The sequence below is a fragment of the Centruroides vittatus genome, unplaced genomic scaffold (genome assembly GCF_030686945.1).
Source record: "Centruroides vittatus isolate TY-2023 unplaced genomic scaffold, ASM3068694v2 contig_10, whole genome shotgun sequence".
Classification (NCBI taxonomy): domain Eukaryota; kingdom Metazoa; phylum Arthropoda; class Arachnida; order Scorpiones; family Buthidae; genus Centruroides; species Centruroides vittatus.
The window spans coordinates 1,364,631-1,390,803 of NW_027120658.1; the positions used below are offsets into that span (position 1 = coordinate 1,364,631).

Sequence of the window (26,173 nt, forward strand, 5' to 3'; positions counted from 1 at the left end):
CCGTTTTCGTGCAAAATAAAATACTCCGTTAAGACCTGAACACTTTATTGCTTCACAAAGATCGATTCTACAAAGAAATTTTAAGCAAGATTTTAAAAAAGGGAAGAGAGGAAAAAACAAAAAATACAATGCACAATGTATTTACAGTTTTGCATTTAACAATCGTTTGAAACCTCGGGCAGTGCTCAATTTCGTCTCTGTAAAAACGAGTGAAAGTGCCAGTTTTTTAAGATTTAATTACGTAATTAAAAAATACAATTTTTATTGCTTGGCTACGGAAACAAACAAAACGGCGAATTAACAATTATGCGTTTGGAATACAAATACAGTATTACACGTATAATATATATATACATATACGACTCTAATGTAATTTGCCATCAAATCAAATATGATTGTCTCGGTTCGATTTTCGTTAAATCCCAAAATAAAATTCTGCACACGTGACGCACAATTTACAATTATAAAATTAACCTTCCTGCGTTATTTGATTTCGTATATGTCAAATAATTCAAACGCTTCGAATGAAGTTGCCAAGTGACTAGAAAATTTTTGTACTGGCGAATTTCTTATCTACAAAGAATTAAAATCACGCACATGGTAAAGAACGAGAAGATTCGATAATTATAAAAATTCGACCAAAGTTGAGAGCAGAAATAAATTTGGCAAAAACAATTGGCACGATAACACACTGGAAGAAATATATATTAACAATTTGGTGCTGTAGAATAACAAGTGCGAACTGTACAAGCAGAATTTGTAAATGGACTCCGTAAAAGGGGAAAAAATCCATAAAAGCACCACTAACTCTATTAAGAACTGGCAAAATTTCGGAAGGCACAAGATTTAATTTGCACCTAACTTTTTACACAAACCGTGATAAAAGTTTGAAATAATTTCAAAATTCTTTGTACTAAACATCGAATAATTGCAAAAGTTAATTATATATATATAAAAAAAAATATGCAGTGTCTGCACGAGATTTATAATATATGACACACACGTGTACTTACACCGAGATTTAAATTAATACGAATTTAATTTTGGGTGCGATGCGAGAGAGAGAACGAATCGATAGAATGTTAGTAGAATTTACGTGCGGCAATAAATTGAAATATCAAATATAAAAAGTTCAACAAATTATAAAAGACATTCGATTTACGACTATTTATATTATATATAACGCTATTAGTTTATTCGATCGTTAAACCGATACATCTACGTCGTCTAATCCGTATCTACTTCTGGTTTTTGTTAATATCAAACCGAAATTACAGTTTAAAAATCATTTTTCTATATTAATATTGTGCATTAAACTCAAAATTTATTTGCTTCTTTTCTAGAAAATGCTGCGGCTTACTTTTTTTTTTTTTTTATAAAATAGAATCGATTATTTTGGTTGACGTAATTTTATATTAAATTTAGTGCAGTCGTCATTAATGCTTAATAATAATGACTTTTTCTTCAAATAGTTGCGAATTCGACTTTAAATGTCTAATTTTATTACGTTACTTGTTAAATTCGACATTGTTAACAATTGTCGTGCGTTTTATAAATTAATTATAATTAAACTTTTTTTTTCTTGCATAAAAATCTAAAGCTTTAAGTCGAACGCATTTATTACGTCGATTGTAATTTTGTGCACGAACAATCGACGGTAAATGCCACAAAAGAAGTAATCTTACCGACGGGCGATTTGAAAAGTTAGGCGCAATTAAGAATTAAAAATAATCATCCATAATTGCCGTTTTGTTAAAATTTGAATTAATCCGGGATTAAACAGGGCGGCAACAAAACAAAATGAAGAACCGGCCGTCGTCCCAGTGTATTATTATTATAATTTAGGATACAATACGCGAACACTAATTTATATCGAGTCGTTTTGCAAATTAAAATATCGAAACGACAATCGACGTTAAAACGAAACCAAACCTATTTACGGTAATTCCGGGAGACAAATGCGAATTTATAGGAGAGGACACTTAGCCGGAAATTTTATTATTAATATGAATGGGCAATGGAGGAAAAGTGGGACGAAGATTTCTTAGGCTTTCTATGGTACCTCCGAATGGAAAGACGGACTGGGCTAAAAAAATGTCTCCGGAAATGATCTTTTGTGGCATTTACTTCGGACGACCAGCAAAACAATTTTACTTAGAGAATCGTTCTTTAGTACAGGAAATCCCAATAGATATTACGTATAATTACCGTAAAGGTATTTTATAGGCGTACAGAAAAAGCAAAAATTAACGGGCAAAGGAACTTTTTTCTTATCTGTAGCCAGTGTACAGTACCAGCAAATTCGTGTTTTTAACATTGGGAACGATTAATGTTAAATCGAACGGATTAAAACAAAGACGGGCTTAGAAATCCGTTTTATCTTAAAACACTTTGGAGACCAAAATTCTGCGTTCTCTCTATTCCATAAATTAAAAAGAAAGAAAGAAAAAAAACACGCAGAGTTTACGGATGGCTCCTTCGCCCCCGGGACTATTTGTCCGTTTTGTAAACGCAGGTAAAATATTTAAAAACGTTTTAATCTAACGGCTAAATATAGATTTGAGGTAGTTTTAAATGACCAAAATTGGAAAATCATAATATGCGAGAATATATACACAGATTCTCTGGTCGTTTGTACTTTTCAAACGATAAAAACGCAATTTCTTTTTTGGCAGATTGGCGAGTAAAAAGCAATCTTCGGTTCTTCTAATTTTCAAAAATTTGTACGAAAATATAAGAAAGGCGTAATTACCGATTCTAATGATTTTTTTAAAAATGGCCGGTCCCCAAAGTGTTGCGAAACATTCTCGGCTTCCCTGGTTCCACCGGGACGCTTTTTTTTTAATACTCGAAACGAAAGTCGTTCAATTATTCGATTGGACATTTGGAAAACGCGAGTCTGCGGAAGAGACACCGCGCCGGAAGAGAACCACCAAAAGTATTAACGAAATTCGGCCAAACTGGCAGAAATCTGAAGAATTTCTGCCCGTTTGGCGGAAAGTTCCTTAATTTTAACCCATTGAAATTTCCAGACGAAATGTATGCGGTCAATATTTTTAAGCCAGCCAAATAACTTAGCCATTTCCACCATGTCGGCTTTATTAAAGCCTCTTTAATAAGCAATCTTAGCATAATTCCATTGCCGCAAGATCTCGGATCCAAGTCTGGTTTGCAGTAACCTTCATTAGGTATATTTAGAGTGGACGTGTACATATACGAATGTAACGAGTGAAAAAAAGAAACGAAAACACCGGATAAAATAGTAGTTTTGAAGGATTAGATTTGCCAGTTCTGCTTTAGTTAAAATAATACAGAAGACAACGGGGTAAACATTTGACGTTTCTCTTCCGGCGTACGGTCAAACCCCACTTCCAAGAATTTAGAAATTAGAATTGTGACTTGGATCGTCCCGACATTCTGTAATTTAATTTTAACCAACGAAATTCTATTATGGCAGGAGACGTGGATGAAAAGTAAATCCTTCGCACACACGAAACTAATTTTGAAAAATACTTTGACCGCACGGGAAATACGGTGGCCGATCTCGCAATATAAAAACTTTTCGAATAGGGACTAAACTAAGCTAAAACTAGAAAACTTGTTTTAAAAGTAGATGGAAAGGAAATTTTTGGCAAAATTTGGCCGGTGCTACGTGGACGTACACACCGTACTTTGACTTTAATTAGGCTAACTAACACGTAAACCACGGGTAAGAAAACTTTCGACTCTACTTGGACGTATCGACTCGACGGCTTTCAAAGAAATCGAAACGATTAAGAGTGGGTGCGCAAAATTAATGCCATCCGCAAAATCGAAAAGGTGCCGGCATTAGAAAACACCCCACGTGAAATCAAAGTAAATTGGCCGACGTTTACGTATAACGAAGACCAGAGAAGATATTTACGGATAACACTGCCTAAACCAAACCTTAAAACTGGTGTTAAAATTGCTACGGACGTAAGCGATACAAAAGAGCTGGTGATTCGAATCCACCGCAAAAACGGTCAGTGAATATTTCGATCATTCGGTCGTCCGATAAATTTATATAATCTACGGGGGGGGACGTACGACTCCAATCTTTAGGTCCTTCTCATAAATAACCCTCCACATCGCTTAACAAATAAATAAATATTTATATATATATATAAATTAATACGGAGCAAATTATATATTCTAGTTTAAAATACGAAAATTCATAAAAAAATTATAATAATAATAATAATTTAAAATAAATTGGTGAAATCATTTTTTACAACATGTACAGTTTATGATATTCGTATTGGATAATACGTTGCATAATTAATGTAATTCTATATTTACAAATTTGTAAAGGAGTTTTAAACGTTTGATCGTGGTTATATCCTAGTTGAGCATTAAAAATTACATAATTACGTGTGGGAATAAATTCGTTCTCCGTGAATCTAATTCTGTCAAAATAACGGATTTGCAGTTTGACGTCGATGGAATTTTTGAATAGCACAAAATACTGTTTTTGTTAAATTAAGAAATTTTTTTTTTGCTACATATTTATATGGACACCGTCGTGATCTCATTTTTCCTTGCCTTTCTTCGAAGAGCACATTGTACAAAATTCCTCTGGAAGACAAGCCGAATGGTATGCGTGACCTGTTCGAGACAGAGGTAAACATTTCATTTCACGTGACAAAATTATGGAACCGTTTATGTTAAAATTTTTCAAATATTAAACTGATTATAAATCAATTAAAGAATTTTCTTAATTTTAATGCTACATATATATATTTAAATTTTATCTTATTTGTCTTTAAAACCTATCGTCCAGAAGATAACAATAGAATTCAATTATTTAATTATTAAATTATTTCGTTAATTGTAAATATTTATAATTTTATACAAGATACCAGTGTTGTCGACAAATTTCATTGCCGATTTTGATTGAACTAACTCTCTAAAATAATTTTTGAAGGAAAGCCTAAGCCCAAATTATTACAAAGGGAACGAAACATTTCAATAATGTTAAAGGAATAACTAATTATCTTTTATGAACATATTGTATGTATATATGTTAGTCAAAATCCGTTTTTAGTTAGAACGCGTTTTAACTGGTTGAAACTAGTTTATACTGGATGTCTTTGTTAAAACCCGTTTTGTCTAGTTAAAACTAAAATTGACTGCTAGTCAAAAATGAATTTGAGTTAAAACTAGTTTTAACTAGACCAGTAGAAACTAGATCCAGTATAAACTAGTTTCAACTAGTTAAAACGCGTTCTAACTAAAAACGGGTTTTGACTGTAACATATATAATATAAAGAAGAAAATCGATTATCCAAAACCCTGGATTATTTGAAATGGTTAAAAAAAACTAAAATGTGTAGCATTATATATGGTACTGTACATACCATGGTATATATGGTACTGTACAGTACAGTACATACCATGTAGACACTAAACTCTCCATCTAACTGGAAATTACTATGCAACGAATTTCCAGTTAGGTGGAGAGTTTGGTTGACTGTAGTGCCGCGAAACTAGGTCATACGTAACTTTACATTAGATTTCGAGCAAATTTTGGCGCTGTCCATAAATTACGTCCGCATTTATCTTGAAATTTTTACTCCCAATTGTCTCAGTTTGTCCAAGTTTCCATAACCTCTCACCTCTTCGGAAGTCCAGCAAAACTCAACCACCCTCAAAATCTTTATCACTTTATAATAAAATGTAAAAATTGTGTAAAATTTATGAAAACAGATGTCCATTCAAGTTTAACCTCGTCCCTCCACTCTGTCTGACTTGTCATAACAGGGCCCCCTCCAATATGGACGTCATTTATGGACAGCCCTTTACTTTTAAATACAATAATTGCATTACTGTATAGTTCATAGAACTAAAATGCGCAGTGCTCTATGCACCCAGAACACAAAAATGCATTTCTGGATTATCCTGGAATCCTCTGGATTTGGATAATCGAAGTTCCACTGTAACTGGTTTAGTATCATCATATTGTAATTTTGTTGCAAAGATTCTCAGAGGTTAAACCATATCAGATTTGAATTGTTTTTTGTTTAAAATTCTTAAAAATACGATTGAAACCCTTTAATGAAACATTTATGATAAACGATGCCAGATTTGACAAAAATTTAAGTTCACAAAATTTAAATTAAAATGGTAACGTCGACCAATTTCGATGATAACACGTCCAGTCGATTCTTATAATATATAATCGGCTTAACTAAATATAAAGTAAATAAATACTGACCACAGGAACAAACTGTAATTCCACTTGTAGTTGAAGCTAAATGAGCCGTAAGAGATATTCCACATAGTGGACAACATCCTAGAAGTTGAGTTCTTACACCCCAATGACTTTCTGGTTCTTCTAAATAATGACTCTGTTGTCTATATACAGGCTTGGTGTCGTGAGACTGCAAGTAGTTGATTATTTATTGACGATTGAAAAAGAATTTATATAACTTTATAATTAAAAACATTAATTATACTCTTTAGAATTAAGAAATTATTAAAACTTTGAGACTATTCATAGTTATGGCAGTATCTAAAGAAATGAAACTGATGATGATATTATTGCTATAAAGTTACAATTTGCTACCTCATTAGTTTGAGGCTTTAGCTATCTATATCTGATTACACAAGTTTTGTATGAATTTAGTCCAGTTCAGTCTTCTTTATTCTGTTATCATCACCACTGTTTATGAATCACACGAAAATTTGAATAGCAAGAAACATTATTGATTATATGAAAATTTTATCAAAGATTTTAAGAGTGATTTTAATAAACAGCTCTAATTGTAATATATACAGTTAAGTTTATATTGTTAAGGATAAACTAAAATTACTCATGTTTATTTTTATCAATTATAGCATATTTAAATGCAAAAACAGAGCAAATTTTCTTACAGCAATGTTCCATTGTTTATTTTAAATTAATTTAGAATTTTGGTAGTGAATTATAAAATCTTCAAAAAACATTCCATATGTAGAATAAATCCACTTAACCAATGCAAATAATTATCATCAAATATCAAAGATACAAAGTAAGTTTCTAGATGGATCTGAAATGCTATTTCTAAAAGAGTAATTCAGATGATAAAGGTTTAGTTTAATCTGATCTATAAATGAATTACTGTACTAATTTTTAAAAATTTTTCCAAATGAAAATAACTATAACAACAGTTATGTTGTTATAGCTGAGAATTTCAAAAAATTTAGACTAGAAATTATATGAGGATGAATGATAAAAAGTAACCTTCATTTTTTTTTATTGACGAAATATATATACACATATGAATGAAGACACTTCATTACTTTTCAAAGTAATCCCCACCATGTTTAATACATGTGCACTAGTGCTTCACTAGTGTTTGGATTCCACAAAAAAAAATCTTTTGGTTGACTGCACAGCCACTCATGCACTACTGTTTTCACCTCATTGTCTGTACTGAATTTTTTTCCACCAATAATCCTCCTTGATTGGTCAAACAGCTGATAATCATTTAGTGCAAGGTCAGGCAAATAGTGGGATGTGGAAGACACTGTATGTATATCTGAAATTTTTTGGACTGTCAAAATGAGATGTGTATGGCCACATGTTGTCATGCTGTAACAGTATATTAGAACCAAATAAACCACAAACTATTGCAGGTTTCAAATAATTCTAAAGCAAGTCACAATATGCTGATAAAGTTCTGGGAATATAATGTTCCAAAATTGGATCCTCATGATCCCAGAAAAGCATGAGCATTACCTTGCTGGCCAAAGGAGTTGTGGAAAATTTTCTGGTTTCAGTGGTGTGGAACATTGCTACTCCTTGCTTGCTTGCTTAGTCTCTGGCTGAAAGTAATGAACCCATGATTTGTCACCAGTAACTTCACTAATCAAAAAGTGGACAACTGCTCCTCTCTGGAGAAGATCTGTAAGGGTGCTGTCATCTTTGTTAAAGTCTGCTGACGTCACAGTTCGTGTGATGCCTGGTGTAGCTGAGCATGCTGAATCTGCATGCTTGGAGACAGTGAAAAATTATTGCTGCTCCAATGAGATTTAAAATTTTTAATGTTCATAATAAGGTTACTTTTTGACTCATCCATGTAATAAATTTCCAAGGAAAACACAATAAATGATTAAGATTAAAATTTTTTTATTCAATTATTTTGCTGCCATATTGTGAAAAACTTGATTAAATAATAGTTTATTTGTAAGTATTTTTTACTTATGAATTTTAATAACTGAAAATTTTGGAAGTAATTGATATGGTGATCTGAATCCACATCATTTGAATGATGCTTTAGCATTTATCAAGTGAATGGTTTCTATATCCTTAAAATTTTTATGACAAAGCTTAAAACCTATTTTCATTTCAAAAATTGCAATAAGTATGACAAAACAATCTTTATCGGTTTAAGAATAATAATCATTTTGATTATATTAATAAAACTCAAAATTTAAAAAAAAACAGCATTATTTGTTAATTTGCTGTCATAATTAAAATGAAAATTAAAAAACTTACAGATGAAGGTTGTTCAGACATTGTTAGAAATTTTTGTCTTTCCTTCATAAACATTTGGTAATCCTGAAAAGAGAAAAAAAAGTAAATATAAATTGAACATCCAATTCTAACTTTAATTATTTAAAAATCTTTAATCTTACTTCTGGTGAAATTGAAGTTGGTTTTCTTGACCATAAATAGCTCTCTAAACATGTTAACATATTACGAGATAAGGCACTAAAATAATTGGAAGTATGTAATTATTAATCACAATTTTATTGAAGAAAATATGACTAACCCATCATTAATTATTAATCATCAATTAATTTTATATACAGTTTTAAAATCAAAATAAATATTTCCAATAACTAAATGAATTTTCTAATTTGAGCAAATTACTTGAAATGAACTTAATATAACACAAGGTAATATTCCAGAACCATGTATCTTTCCCAAAGTATTCTTTTATTGTCTCAATTCTAAAGGAAAATCTTCATCTTATAGACCCATATCTATGCTGAAAATTTTCAAACTACAGGTATCCCCCGTATAACACGGGAGTTATGTTCCAAAAAATTGCTGTGTTATGCAAAACAAAGAACTAGTACGAAAAGAGGGGTTAGGTTCCAAAAATTAAAAAACATGCTATTATATTTTCTTAAATAAGATAAATATCTTTATTAAAATTTTCTTAAGAAGTGATACATATTAATATAAATTAAACAATGTTTTCTTTGCCATCACTAAGCACTATTAACTGAAAATTTTTTTATCTACGTAGTTGAAAATGAGACACAATTAAAGTCTTAAAGTATACTTGTACAAGTGTGGAATGTCCCAACAGTCGGAGGAGCAGTCCAATGCCTAAAAACCGGTGAAGGAATAAAGCAAGTATGGAATAAGGGAAAAACATCTGGCAACACTAAAAGCAGAAGCATCAAGAAGGACTACGTGTATCGACAGAAGGCAGGAAAAGAAATTTACATACTGTACTTAAGTACTAATAGTTAATGAAAATTATGCATGAAAATCTGATAGTACGTATGTGCTTGAATGAAAAATATCAAATGAGGTATCTTTCGCACTTAAAAGCTTTATCACATTTATTGAACTGTTGTACAGGGATTTCCCTATTTTCAAATTAGACAAAGTTCGCTTTTAATAGTTTTTATTACATCTCATGTTGTATGAGGGTTTTACCCAATACTCAAACCATGTTAGAGTGAATCTGTGCTACAGAAGTGCCATGTTATATGGAGGTTACTTGTATATTTATAATTACATTTACTATCCAGTTGTGAAAAGACTAAATTCCACCTAACACTGCAGCATCTGGTTTCATTTTATCACAGCTAATTTAGTCTCTACCCAATATGAAATATTATTTTTTATTCTCAAACTTCATATCTATGTATATGCACTGATGTTTTCCTTACTATTTGAACTTGGATAAATAATCACTTTTTATACATTCCTGCAAAGCTAAACTAGGAACCTTGGTGAGTTCTCACCAGTGTGCAGAATTTTACAGGGATTAGTTTTAATTAAGTAGCCTGTTTTTTATTGCTTATGTGGATCTTGCTATGCCTTGTGTTAATTCTAAACTCAGCTCATGCTGATAATCTAATAATCATCATCTAGAAATCTTACAGGCTGATCTCAATATTCTAGTTGCCTCCCTAGTCTGTAAATTTCAAAATTAATTTATCCAAAACAGTACGTATATGTTATTCCCATTTAGGAAGTCTAAATTACTATGCTTTTTATATTAATGGTCAGCAAATTAATCATGTTTAATTAAATTAAACATAATTAATTAGCAAATTAATTAAAATTAAAATAATAATAGGCAATCGATAAAAAAATGCCAACATAAAAAAAGTTATTTTCAGTAATGTTTTTATACCATATGAATTCAATAGCTAAAATTACAGGCAGGAGTACAATTACGGCAATAGAAAAATTTTGGGTGTATTTTCACTTCTAATTATTTTAAATGAAATTAATTAAACAGTAAATAAGATGCAATTGGACTATAAATGTAAACATCCACATCAAACCTGATACATAGCATTATTGCAATAGGACTAATCTACATTAAATGAGCTCCAAAATCTCGTATAAAATGCAATTTTTATGCAAGTACTGTACCTTAATGAAATGAAAACAGATTTTGCTATAGTGTATTTTGTATATAGATTCTTGAAAGCATAATTTTAGCTTTCACCATTAATGTTCTTGAAAATGAGTTGTAGGATCACAAAGGCACTAAAATAATAAAGATGCAAACACCAGTAAAGCAAAGTTTGGAATGACAATTTTACTCGTTTATTATATCTACATATATAAAGCTACAATAGCATCGTTCACTCATTTGTTGAAAGCAATGTTTCCTAGAAGTAGGTTTATTATAAAAATGAAATAGTGCAGTCAAAAGATAATATCAAGTAAATTATGACTGAAAAATCTTAGAAGGAAGATATTTTATATAATTCAAGGCAACAAAGTGTAACCTATGATATTTATAAAACAGTTTGCATTTGAATTCATTGATTTTCAGCAGTGTCTACATATTTTAAGATGTTTGTTATTAATTTTCTCCAAATTATTTTAGGTAATATTAAAAGTTACAAATTCATATTAAAAAACTTAAAATAATTGAAAATTATTGTTCAATTACCTCTGTTGCTGATCCATAACATGAGTAAGGATGCAAGTTTTGTAGAATATAGTTGATAATGAACCAGCAGGTATTTCAACTTCTTGTAGTAAAGATAAAGCTACTGATGGTCCTAGGCACTCTAGCATTTTTTTAGCAATATTTTCCCATGTTAAAGTAACGGTCCATTTTTCTTCATGCTCAGAATCAGAAAAATATACAAAAGGAGTTTTGCACGAATATTGTTCTCCGCAAGACAAACACAGTATTACATCTTTCTTATTTTGTTGTTTCGAAATAAGTGTTAAAGTTTCTTTCCAAACATCAATAGATTCAGGAATATAACCTGCATTTTAAGTTAAAAAAAAATCTTTAAAATTTTTTTTTTATAAGAAATAATTATTACAGAAGCTTTTATATAGTTTTACCTGCTTCATGTTGTACAGAAATAAGATCAATGTCGGCTAACTGAAGAATAGTTAATAAATGACGTTTCTGATGACCAAGTTTTTTTACTATTTGAAGATACCCGGGCCAAAATCTAAATAATAAACATAACCATTTACCTAAGACAAAGAGTAAGATTTAAAAATATATAAATATAAATAAATTCTAATATTTTAATCAAATTTTACCCTTTCTGAAAACATAATTCAAGTATATTTTCATCTTGAAGAGTTGAAATTAAAACATGTTGCAAAAGACCACTATTTTTCCATGGCCAAAGATGGGATCCAGGCCTATGAATTTTTAATGTAAAAGATTTCATTGTAATTTTGAATAATATATATTAATTTATACACACAAACACACATTTGTAAAACACAAAATTGTAACTAATTTTTAAAAATGACATCATATGAATTAGAATTAAAATATATATATATATATTTAATAAACTTTTTCTTTTCTGAGTTAATAAAGTTTTGCTTCATATTTACAACATTTAAAGAGTCAAAAATCTTAGACATTGTGAAATTTTAATCCACTAGGCTTGTAAATTATTGCTGCATCCTTCATTATAAATACTATATATTTGATGAAAATTATTATAGCAACCTATTAATTTAATGAATTTCTATTTAGCAAATCTCAATTTAAACTGATTCATTTTTACTGACTGAATTCAAATGAGACAAAAAAAAAAAAAAAAAAACCAAGTTATTCATGATCCTTAAACTAATTAGCAACCAGAAACAAATTCATTCTCATTATATACAAATACAAGGATAATCCACAAGCTCAATACACATTTATTTTTAGCAAAAATAATATAAATTATAATCAACTTATTATTGAAATTCTTTAAATTTTTAATTTAGAAAATGAGAAAAAACATTGAAATTATACTGGGTGATGTAGATGGTTCTTTGACACAATAGATATTTGCACTTAAACACACTAAGTCAAAAGACTTCTGAATGATCCACAGTTTGTTTTACACTTAAATCAATTTAAAATGATCATAAAACTTTTACCTTCAAAACATAAATTTGAAAAGAAAGAATCCTATGACTTATATAAACTAGTAATCTATGGACATGACCTTTGTCAAAGCAAACTGTTTAACATTCTTTGATAAGCAATCAGCTCAATCTTTGTTTAATTATTTTAGTGCAGATTTGATTGATTATACAAAAAAGAATTTATTTCTTTGATTGATTATTTATTTTGTATATAATTGTTGGAATATTTGAAATACTGTATATACTTATTAATACAGTAATTAATTTTTGTTATAATCATTGTTGTTTATATAAATAATACTGTTCAATCTAATATATAAGTAAAAATGCAAAATAATATTTAAGTGTTATTTTGGATTATTATATTTTGCTTCCCATTAAGTTCAGTACTTGAATTGAACCCTAAATTGTGTAACGCCTTTGTGTCGTGTGGTATGTTACATCCTTAGCCAAAAAATTTTCATTATGTAAGTACAAGTTTAACTATTAAAAAGTATAGGTGCTCCCCTACTTAAAACACTCAACTTATGAACAATTTGACCATATATCTAAAAATTTCACATGGATTCTGAAGTTCTGTTGTCACTCTTGGGGTGGCATTGGAGTCAGTCTTTGGCCAGTAGTAAATAATAAATTTTTAATAAATAATTAATGTGGACTTACTTCTATGTGTATCATAATTTTCCATTTTCGTGCAAATTCTGAGTTTCCACTGTCCCTCATGAAGTGGCATTGAAGTCGATAACTTTGGAGTAATGGTTTCTCACTATTGTTTGCATTTATATGAACTTTTACAATTAATGCTTCAAAAATGCATCCGAAACATAATAGTAAATTTAGCAGTACAGATAAAAGCAAGAAATATCATTCTTTTGGAAACTAAACTGGACAATATAAAACTAAAATGCATTAGATAAGGAAAAAAAAAAACCATGTTTGAAACACCTACATACTAAGCAGTAGTGAGCAGGTAAATAAGCATAACGATAATGAGTATTCTATTAAGTACATTGAAGGATCAAACACTAACAATAAGTGATTATTCTGTGTACACTTGCACTTTCTACATTAGTTTTCTTATGACAAAACCTCAGGAACCTAACCTGTTCATAAATAAGAGAGTGCCTGTAATAGCAAATATATCTTATTTTAAATATATTTGTTGTGAAATTTTCTTTAAACTTTATTTTGTAAATTAATTTTGTAATCTTTATAAATTTTTTTCCAGTTTTAAACACATTGTCTCATTAGCACTAAAGATCTTTTTCCATTCCAATCATAAGTTCAGTTGGGCCCCCAAAAGAGAAAGCCGTGTGATGAAGGACAGATCTCTCATGAAATATTCCTATATAGTTAAGCAACTACCTTGTCCAAATTTGATCAGGGATCTCCAGAGAAGTAGAATGACACCTTAACTGCTTCAGTCATCAGGCCATTCAAACGTAACACTTATAACAATTATTATTATTATTATTGAAAATTACCTTGGTGCGCCACATTTACATTTTATTTCCTGAGAGATGTTTTGATTAAGAACACTTTGAATCCACTCCCATTTTACTTCTTCACACTGCAACAATCTATCCATCAACCTGGCACTAACAGATAAAATATAACTGTTATAAAACAAATATTAACATACAGCTTATAATATACGTAAATCACTGTAAATTTTATCTGTAAATCTTTAACTTTAAACCAATTACTTTTTTAATCCTGTTAAATATTTAACGATTATAAAAATTATTTTGCATAAATTCTGTTTTCTCAGAATAAAAATACAAATAAGATTTTTCTCTGCCCAAACTATTCTACCAAAGTTACTAAATTCATCACAACTTTGGGAGAATGAGAATTTTTCTATTTTACTTTTTTGTATCACAGCAGATTGTCCTTTAAGTTTAAAAGATCTAACTGCTATAGTGAAAGGATTAAGTCATTTAAAATCTAATAATTTATAATAAAGCCATTTCAATTTCCCAACAATTTGCTTGCAGAAAAAGATATTATAAATTAAGAATAAATATCCAACAAAGTAAAGTAAGCACTATTAAATCATTAGATTATAACACTGGACATTTGCATATAACATGTATAATTTTTTACGTGGATAAATACTTAAGTTCACTGAAATTATTTCATCTTCAGATATTCACTTATAAACCAGAAAATTCTGAAATTGAGAGAAAAAATTTTACATCTCATGGTATGTGAATGAATGATTTTAAGTGTTTGGTTACTTTTAAAGATTTATTATTATTATTAATTTGCTTTGCATCATTTTATATTACAATTTTTTTTGTCTTGTGATTGCTTTTTATTAAAAGTTTTTGATATTATGTACATTTATTATATAATTAGATATTGTTTATAAAAAAATTATAAGTTACAAATGTGTAGAATGTTGCAAAGCAATACAATATAATAGATTGGACTGCTAAAGACAATCAATGGCAAAGCACGTAATATATTGTGCTAATATATAGTGACCTAATATGTATATTTATAACTTTATATAATTATAAATATTAACAACTACAACAAAAAAAAAAAAAAAAAAAATTTATGCTTAAACTAAGGGTATATTTATTTTTTGAACATTTAAGTGCTTTGACCAACTCATCTCAGAGAGAACATTGAAAAATCACTGAATAACCCAAAAATACTTGGTGTTTGAAATAAACACAAAATTTAAATACAGTGGTACCTCATACTTCAAACTACTAACTTCAAATGTTTCAGTGTTCAAAGTGAGTCACTTGAACACAAATGCGACAAAAATTTACCTTGGAGTTTGAACAATGCTTCAAAATTTGAACAGCATGTGCAGTGAAGAAATGTGCTTGAAACGTAAACACAACCTGTCGTGTATCCAACTTGTCTCTTGCTCTCACGTTATGCTTGTCTGTTTTCAGTAATTTTTTGCTTTATTTTTGGTGTGTATTTTTGGTTCCTGCATTTTTTCTTTGCCAACAGCTTTTGGGCATCCCTTACATTTTAGTTCAAAATTTTTCCAATGGAATTTTTTAAACTACATTTGACATAGTCAAAGTTTAGGAGTATCTTCCTCACATGTTAAAATTGCTTTTTACTGTTTATACAGAGTTTATATCCTTTTGAAAAGTCATAAAGCATAATATGTTTGATATGCTTTTTATCTGAAGACATTAAACTCTTTACTTCACATTTTGCTTAAATAAACTCAAGTTGTAAAGTAAACTTCTAAACAACAAATAAAATCTTACATTATCTGTGTGTTAAATTTTACAACAGTTATAATTAAATCACCTATCTATGTTAAGTTGCCAATGTCCATTGTGGTGAGCAATAAATGCAATTTTCATTTTAATATACAGTATTTACATATTTTCATGCTTTAATTTATTATTAGGACATTTAATTGTGTTAATTTTATCTTAAATTATGTATATTTGCTATTTTAAGTCTATCAAAATGGATATTTTCAGTCTGGATATGGACTAATTCACCTTCCATTATTTCTAATGGAAAAAATTGTTTTGCACTTCAAATGACCTCCTGAAATAAATTAAATTCAAAGTGTGAAGTACCACTGTGTAAGAAAGCAATTACAGTATGTGTAAGATAATGTGTTACTTTATCTTTCTTATTTGAAAAAATAAGAAAGATAAATGAGAAAGATAATCATCATTATATGAAAAAATCCTTCATAACAATACACAATAATGAACATTGTTCAAAAAAAAAAATAAATAAATAAATAAAGAAGAAATTTTCATTTTCTTTCTCTGATTTTTCCACTTTGACTTATATTAAACTTCAATGTAATTTAACAGAAAAATTTGTAAATACAGTAGACATTCATTAATTCAAATATATATAATCTAAATTTCCTCTTAATTCAAACTGGATAGTAGTCCCTATCTGATTTCTATTTAAATCAATGTAAAATTCTCTTAGTAATCAGAATATGATTGTGGTCGTTTCCTGTTTATTTGAATCAAGAGTGAATATTAGTACATCATTATTATTTTCCAAGTTTTGAAATTTAAAGATTGATTTAAAGCAATTTAATTTAAAATTAATAAATTAAAATTTAAAAGCATTCTGAATCAACTTGTCATGATTAGAATAGTTTATGGTCATCCTGCACTGCTTGTCTATCATGTCTTCTGGGCAATATGGAGCCTTTGTAGTATTGTACATCTGTTTTGTATTTCTCATTGATTAAAAATTATTCTGTTTGCCTTATGGTGTTAATGTATAATTAAAATCAGTTTTTTTTTTTGTTCTGTAGCATCCAAAAATGGTCTTTTCATTCAAAATGTTTAAGGTGTAAATTTGAGTGTAAATTAACAGGAGTCTACTGCTATTAAAAATTTATTCAAAAAGTTTTTGTTTTGTATATTAATATCAAACAAAACCTATTCCATGTACTGTACATAATTTCCATATTCACCCAAAATCATTCCATCAATCATTTAATGTTTTAATCTATCATTTATGTGCAAATTAATTCATGCTCAACTGAAAGTCAAGTTAACAACTTATACTTATAAATAATTTCACGAGACATAATTTCGTTAAAGCATCACCTTAACATATACTGTATATCTCGGTGGATAAGACGACCTTCAGATAAGACAATGTATAAATTTTCATCGAAGGTTATAGTTTTAGCATATATCTGTCCTATAAGACGACCCCAAAACTATCAATGGCCTATGAATTTAGTTTAGATCAGCAATCATTATCTGAATAATAATACTGTATAGCGTATATGGAATTATGTCCTATTTGTAATTTTTCGAATGAACAAATTTTATTTTCTTGCATCTGGTGATTTTTGCAAACATTTGCACTAAATTGGGCATTCGGGTAATGACCTTGACTATTTACAAAAACATCCTATGGGCTATTCTATTTTGTGAACATACCCTACTGTCTTCTAGTAAATAATTACGGTTTGTCTCTCTTTTTACAAATTCATATTTCTTTTGTATTTACATGTTATAAAACCATTTATAGTATATACTATATTATATAAGACTTCAAGGTAGGAGCAATGACTAGCCCTTGATGAAAATATTAATTTTAGGTCACAATGTTAGGCAGTATTAGGAAGTTTGACTATACTATGGCCACAGATGATGGAAAGAATGAAGTGCCATTAGCAGTCCTATACAGCAAGATGTTGGCACTCTCTATGACTGATTTCTCTTATCTAATGAACTTGCAAGCTACATGGATGCCATGTTTTGTTGACAATCCTCTGCTGCAATAACAGCTGTTTGAATATTTTCAGAACTCTTTTTATCAAAAAATAAATAATAATACCACATTGCAGCTTTTGATATACAAATTCATCAGATAAAAGAAATGCAATGAAACTGTTTCTGAGGGACCTAGAAAAAAATCCAGTAACGAGTTGCTTAATTTTCCCAGCAACATTTGGTGGTGCCATCTGTTACAATATTTTATTAAAAAGAACTTTTTATACTTTTAATTATTATAAAATGATATTTATAAAACATTGTAAATGCTAATAATGATTAAATCATCATTAAGTTAGACCCTACTTGAGATATGACAGGACCCCCTTTATCTCCTCACCTTCTCAGCCTTTAATCACCAAAATTGAATAGCACAAATTCCCTAATACACAAACCTCCCTGCAAAATTTCCAAAAATTTTGACATAAAGCACAGGAGTTATTAAACTTCAAACAGGGTGAACAAAATCATGCTCCCCACACATAAACATCCATACATACAGAAAACCCCCCCAAAATTGTTTTGCATTTCTTGATGTTTCAAGGTCCTGAGTCCAAAACTGTAAAAATCTTGGGGAGATCATTTTTTATGTGATTGCCATACTTTCCTTCTGTTATGTGTAACAGCCAAGAAAGTAAAATTTGGGCAAAAAATTTTCTTTCCTGCTTAATAAAGACAATTGACAATCAACTAGCAATTCATATTTGTGTGAGGTAAGGTAAGTGTACAAAAACAGATACATGATTATCTTTAAAGATAACAATTACAATGTACCTCAGGTGCATTAATGATAAAATAAATAGTAACCTCTGTGTGGCTTTCACTTAAAAATGCTTAATTTCTTCAAAAAGATATTCTAACTTTTAAAACACAAATTTACACAGGAAAAAAAAATTATTCTTAAAGTTTACATGTTTTTAAAAAACCATGATCAACATTGGGGGACATTAATCACTCACTTTGTTGATTTTTTGAGTGATTAATTACATATAACATGAGAATATATTGATCTAAATAAGTTTTTCAAGAAGATTTCAGTCAATTTTTACCAGCATTTGAAGTGGCAAGTAGAAGCAATAGTATCACAAATATTAGAAAACATTGAATTCTCTCTTATCTCTTTAAAATTAGATATAACAATATAAGCTTATCGTAAGGAATTAAATACATATCATAAAAACATTTTATTACATAATTAAATGTTACTGAAGTTTTGTAAAATTATCAGTGGTCTCTTACACTAATGATTATGATAGATTCCATTTGAAGAGATAGATAAAATGTTGTTAAACACTGATAAAATGAAAGGGAGTAAACAAATGAAAATTAGAAACAAAATTGTTATTATTGATGATGTTATACATTGTTATTTGAACAATTTTGTGTTAACAAGAATATTTATTTAAATAAGTGCTTTTACTTAAATATTTACGGTAAAATCAGCTCCATTTTGACCTGGTATAAGATAACTAAGTTTATAAATAATATAATTTCAAGATGTTAATTTCTTACAGAAATTCCATGGTATCACTCTTAGTTCCTTTTAATTTGTAAAATCACAGAATATATTTAATCAGGAATAAATTGCCATAAATCTTACAAGTTTCATGAAATCTCATTTAAGTAAATACTTTCTAAAATTTGAATACACAAGACTTTTGAAGTGACTTTATACACAAGTCATTATTAAGCTTTAATATACAATTCTTTCTCTTACACAATTATCCAGAAAAAATGAAAGCTTTGACAAAACATGACATTGAAATTGAAGAATGCCAACCTCTTACTTTATAGGGTCACTAAGTGCCATTAGCTACTCAATTCAGAATGCAAGACTTTGATCAGTTTCAAATGAGAGAGAGAGAGAGAAGATTGTCAAAAAAGGCATCTGGTTTTAAAACGATTCCCTAAACTGACTGTTTCCCATATGAGAGACAGACACACAGTGACTGTACCAAGCAAGGAATGAGTAAAACAAACAAGATATTTAAAACATCAAGGTCACAGGAAAATGAAAGAAAAATAAAAGAAAAATAAGAGAGAATTAAAAAATATTTCTATCGTGAATGAAAAAACTGGATTTAATGTTTATTATATATTCTAATAATTGTTTTCTGATTTGAATATTTCCAATTTTGATTCTATAATAATAATTCATATTTTATGTAGTGTGATATAAAATGAATGCAAGTAATATTAATATTCTGTATACAATTAAATTATACAATTCTCTGAATGTTTCAAAATCATTGTTTTTATTAAAATGAATTAGTTATGATTCATGACAAGTTAAATATCATATATAGAAAACTGAAAACAAAATCGATTCACTATTATGAATAATAATTTAAGCAATATAATACACCAAATTAATTAGTAAAAATCAATCTCTCATAATTTAAAATTTTGATTTTAGAAAATTTTTTAGTAGTATAAAAATATATATCACAAATGCCAAAAATTATAAATGAAAGTTAAATACAAAAACAAATTCAAACAATATTATTATATTTTACTTACTGATATAGCACAGGAAACGGTTCAAGAATTTGACCAACATATGTCATAAACAATTCTGGATAACAGCCAGAGATTTTGGCTAAGTACAAAACATCTCTTGGTGCGACCTGATGACTTCTTTTTACACACAATTCAATTACTTTGGCAGGATGTGCTGTAACGAGTCTAAAGAAATATTTTTATATAGCTTAAAACAAATAATTTGCTTGTGCATTTTTGTTTTATTTATATTTTTAAAATTATTAATGTTTTAATTTATGATACTAATTTTATATCAAGAGTAATTTAATTCATAAAATATTTGATAAATACTTTAATCTTTATAAAAACATTTTATTTTCTGTCAATTGTCAACATTCTGGTCATTGTTAATTATGACTAAAACTGGGCAAAATACTAAAAAATGTTTTAATTTTTGTTTATATATTATCCATGTAGACCTTATTTATAAATAAGACTTATTATACTGGTGTAGTTTCAAATTAGCAAAAAGGAGGAAAACTGTCAAAAATAAGACAAAATATCTTTATTTTCAAAGGTAAAAACAAAGATTGTCCTATAAATAAATATTTTGTCTTGTAAGTCCTATTTATAAACACGGTATACGTGGATAATATATAAACAAAATATTTAAATATTCAAGAACATAGATAAAGAATTACTAAAAAAAAGTATTAAAAATACAAATACTAGATATGCACACATTAAGTACTTGGAAAAATCAAATACGAAATATTGATATTTATATTCAAATATCCTAAATACCAGAAATATTACATTTAAAAATTCAAATATTAAATTCTTTTAATGTAGAAATATTTTACAAATATAGACTTGATAAACACTAATGTTGTGTGTTTTTTCTTCAAAGACACTTGGCAAGTTTTCTATCAGATATCTTTATTCGTTCTCGTTGATACGGTACTCTGTCTGTACACGTTTCGGGCCCTGCCCCTCCTCAGTCAACTGTTGATTATCTTTTTTAAAAAAATGTAAATCTTGTTAACTGTATACATTACGTTGTAAGAAGTTCATCGACTATAAAAGGTGTATTATAACTTTAAAAGTTCGCTGTAAAACATAAAAATATATTGCAAATATGAAAGATTTTTAAAACTGTTTCCGCCCCCTTTTTCTCTTCCACCCCTCCTTGATGTTTACACTGGTACGGCCAGTGTTGCCACGTATGGCGTTCGCCGCCTTGTGGTCGTTTACCAAAACTTTTTTGCAGGCTCATTTTTTCCAAAAGAAATTGTTTTTTCCCAAAATATTTTAATTTATAATATATTAAGCCAGTTGTCGTTTATTTATTTTTATTTTGTTTTTTATTTTTAAAACAAAAGCTTAAAAAATACGATAACTCACAACTTGCAATTAAAAACGCAGACAAACTTATACAAGAACTAAATAAAATCGATATAAAAGACAAGTACAGAATGGCTAGCCTGGACATAGTTGATATGTATCCATCAATAACTTGGGACATAATAGAAGAAAAACTTAATAATTTAAACGTCAATAACGAAATAATAGATTTAACAGAATTCACGTCCACTTCGAAACCAACGAAGAATACTATACCCAAACAGAAGGAATAAGCATGGGATCGGTGATCGGCCCAAAACTAGCCGAACTGATTATGATAGATATCGATAACATAATATATAACATACCAGGCATAAAATTTTACAAAAGATGCGTTGACGACATTTTAATAATATACGACGAAACAGAAATTAATATAGAAGAAATTAACAAGCAAGTAAATGATATACACAACGCAATAAAATTTAAAATAGAAAACGAAGATATAACAAAGCAAACAATAAATTACCTAGATATTACAATAACAAGACTAAAACAACATCTAGAATATAGAATATTCAAAAAGCCAAGTTCTAACCAAGAAACAATTAGATACCACTCAAAAATGCCGTTATACGTCAAGTACAATATATATAAAATGGAATATGACAAAATAAAAAACCGGACAAGCCAAGAAGTACACATATATGAAGACCTCATGGAATTAAGAACGAAATTTCTCCTAGCAGGATTCCCGCAAAGACTGTTAAACCGATGGGAAACCAAACTTAATAACCCACAAACGCTTAACCAAAATAAACAAGTAACTAAAACAAAATATATTAAATTTCCTTATATCAAAGGCTTATATGAACAAATCAATACAGAAATAAAAAGAATAAACTACAAATTAGCACCAACATATCAAAAAATGGAGAGCAAGCTGTTAACCTCGAACCCGTTAAAAAACCAACAAATACCGACCGAAGCTCAAAGTGCAGTATATAAAATTCCGTGTACCTGCAAAAATAAAAAATATTACATAGGAGAAACAAAAAGAAAAGTAAAAATTAGACTGAAAGAACATATAGCAGACTCTAAAATACAATAGAATTAATTCTGCATTTTACGAACATTGTACTCTAAATAACTGCAACATAGACAAAGATAACGTCAAAATACTGCATAAAGAAAAATTAACGTACAACCGGAAGTTTAAAGAAACCATAGAAATTATAAAAAGTAAAGACAATATAAATAAAAACCTAAGCCTTAAAATAAACGACAACTGGCTTAATATATTATAAATTAAAATATTTTGGGAAAAAACAATTTCTTTTGGAAAAAATGAGCCTGCAAAAAAGTTTTGGTAAACGACCACAAGGCGGCGAACGCCATACGTGGCAACACTGGCCGTACCAATGTAAACGTCAAGGAGGGGTGGAAGAGAAAAAGGGGGCGGAAACAGTTTTAAAAATCTTTCATATTTGCAATATATTTTTATGTTTTACAGCGAACTTTTAAAGTTATAATACACCTTTTATAGTCGATGAACTTCTTACAACCGTAATGTATACAGTTAACAAGATTTTACATTTTTTTAAAAAAGATAATCAACAGTTGACTGAGGAGGGGCAGGGCCCGAAACGTGTACAGACAGAGTACCGTATCAACGAGAACGAATAAAGATATCTGATAGAAAACTTGCCAAGTGTCTTTGAAGAAAAAACACACAACATTAGTGTTTATCAAGTCTAAATTATAGAACAAGACACGGTTTTATAAAACAAATTTTACAAATACTCAAAATACTTTGAAATTATTTGGAATAAATAAATAAAATTTGCTTTACTAAGTTTCCTACAATTAGTCCATAGGACTAATTCACATTTCCATCTACTGTCAAAAATGCTAACAGAATTTAACTAGTATATATTTAACATATTAAGTTTATTTTTGCACCAGAAGAAATTTTTTCCTTCAAATCTTGAAAACCTATATTCTTAAACATACTACAGTTAGTGAAACTGCATTTTAACAAAGAAATTCCTTCTTCCTTCTTTATTACATAATTAACAGGCTCAATGAAATAATTAACTAAATGAAAATGCAAAAAAATCTGAGAAAATAAAATTGTTACTTGACTGGTATAACTAATGCAGCAACAATTATTATTATTTATTAAACTGTTGTTATAAATCTACTAATTTACTGTATTTAATTTAATCATAAATCTTTTCACAGATTATGTTAACCAATAAATTAATTTTATTATTACTGTTAGTATAATTATTTTATTATATAGCATTTTAATTAGTTAATTTCACAATTATTGAAGAAATAAGGAAAGATAAAATTATGAAATACTAAATTCACTTACTTAAATAAATGAGCAATAAGTACAATTGAAGTCCAAGCACTATTTTCCAAACTTTGAATGGCAGCATTTATTTGTCCAGATATAAATTTTTTGTTGAAATCATCATCCTCGCTTAAAAGCATAGCTCCTTTTATTAATGTAAGCCAAGTTTTGAACATACTTTTATGTTCAATGGTAATAATTTCTCTTACCCTCCCAAGATCAAGCAAATGGAAAAAATTTTGAATAAATAAAGATAAATAATCATCATCAGTCCAATTAATATCTTTAAAGACTACAGGTCCTTGATGAGAATTTTCAAACTGAACAATATCTTCTTGAGATTTATGTACAGATGGGATAAGCAATGTTCCATTTACAGGATTTCCTTCATTAAGGCTATTTAAAAGTGATTTTTCGGCTCTCAAAGTAAAAGGAATATCACCATTTTTTGGAATGTTTAAATTTTGTGCTTCGAGAGTCTGATCGATCTCCTGTAAATCGACCTTTTGCTTCTCCGTATCTATAATCGAACACAATAGTATACTTGATTTTTTCAAAATATTATCATTCACGTTTGATTTTATTTCGTTTTTGCTAAAAGTCTGATGATGTTGAACAAGAGAATCTTCTAAACTATTTGTAACATTCAAATGATTATACATAGAAAATGAATTAATTTCAGAAGATACAGAATAATATTGATTATTTGGTTCTTGCATATTAATTTGATCTTTATTAAAAAATTTATTCAATTTTATCAAATCCCCATATATTCCAGTCTGAAAACATAAAGTAGCAAGTTCGGACAGTAACTGATGATCGACCTGTGATAATCTAAACTGATCATAAACAAATACAAAATTACCAAGGCCACCAGAGAAATATTTTAATTTCTTTTGTGTTAAAGTAGAAGTTACTTCATTTTCTTTTGAGTGCTTTGTTTTTGACTGTTCTGTTTTTTGATCTGTACTGATGGAAGTGGTATTATTTACATCACTAATTTTATTTTCAGACGTGTCATTTGATGGAAGATCAATTGCATCAGGCACTTGGGTTTCCATATTAACAGTAGTATTAATCTTTTCAATCTTTTCAAGAATAACATTTTGGATTGTAATTAAATCTTTAAGCCAATTGTTTAAAATTAATTCCATGTTTTCTTTATTATATAGTATGTCAGGATCTCTTAACTGATACCTGAAAGGGAAAACAAAATATCTATTTTAATATTAAAAATGTACAGTGAATTTATGAATTTAATTCATTTATATTTTATCGTAGTTTAAAACAGAAAATATTAAATTATATAGAAATATAGCTAATTTTTTAAGTACAGTGGAGCATCGTTTATCCAAAAGCTGGTCAACTGAAACGTCGGTTAACCGAAAGCTTTCCAGTCAGATTGTGTCGTGCTGAATCGAACATTTTTGATACTAGATTAACTTCTAAAGTATAACTTTTTTGTTTTTATATTTTTCAATACATTTATTTTGTTTGTACAAAATAAAGAAATAATTTTTAACGATACAATAGTCTCGATTATTATTATAAAAATTTTCGTTAGGGTTAATTCAACATGAAACGACACACAACAAAGAAAAATTTCAACATTGGATAGGTTAATATATTTTTTCATACATAATCGATTATCCAAAAAATCAGTTATCTAAACAACCCCAGTTCCCAATTGATTCAGATAAACGATGCTCTACTGTATTTTATATTTTATAACCTCTTAACATTTCATAACATTTTAAGAAAATAACATATGGCATAAACATTTGATAACATGTAATCATGAATATACTGTCTAATATATTCTTATAATTTTTAAGATGAGATTGTTTCTAAACTTTGTTCAGAAACACACTTGTAGAAAAAACTGAAAACACAAGCCAAAATATAAATAATTCTACACCTTCTATACTTTTCCAACAGTGTTTTAATCAAAACCAAACATTTTCGACCATGTTCAGAGGTCTGCCTCCAGTTATAAAATGTATACAGGGTGGGCCAACGAAAACGAAACAGCAGTGTTCGTGTTCGTCCAAGCAAATCGCTTGGACAGGTCGATTTTATTCTCGAGGGGACATCTTATGCAATAGTTTTTTGCGATTCTGTATATTAACT

At 28.7% G+C, this 26,173-nt stretch overlaps 1 protein-coding gene across 6 annotated transcripts in view; it reads right to left on the reverse strand.

The window, feature by feature from the left end:
* Positions 1-28: 28 nt before the first annotated feature.
* The window catches only part of p (WD40 repeat domain-containing protein pink), a 91,306-nt gene continuing 65,161 nt past the window's right edge, over positions 29-26,173 (reverse strand). For 5 of the 6 annotated variants that reach the window (XM_067265407.1, XM_067265332.1, XM_067265458.1 and 2 more), the window contains 10 exons: positions 24,062-25,240; positions 20,377-20,541; positions 14,089-14,202; positions 11,774-11,878; positions 11,567-11,679; positions 11,160-11,484; positions 8,641-8,716; positions 8,501-8,563; positions 6,236-6,401; positions 29-4,626 (listed from right to left, as the gene is read on the reverse strand). In XM_067265407.1, the coding sequence (XP_067121508.1) occupies positions 4,550-4,626; positions 6,236-6,401; positions 8,501-8,563; positions 8,641-8,716; positions 11,160-11,484; positions 11,567-11,679; positions 11,774-11,878; positions 14,089-14,202; positions 20,377-20,541; positions 24,062-25,240 (2,383 nt within the window). In that variant the 3' untranslated portion in view covers positions 29-4,549. Of the gene's footprint in view, positions 4,627-6,235; positions 6,402-8,500; positions 8,564-8,640; positions 8,717-11,159; positions 11,485-11,566; positions 11,705-11,773; positions 11,879-14,088; positions 14,203-20,376; positions 20,542-24,061; positions 25,241-26,173 lie in introns of those variants that run through there. The other variant, XM_067265576.1, reaches the window with a different exon arrangement.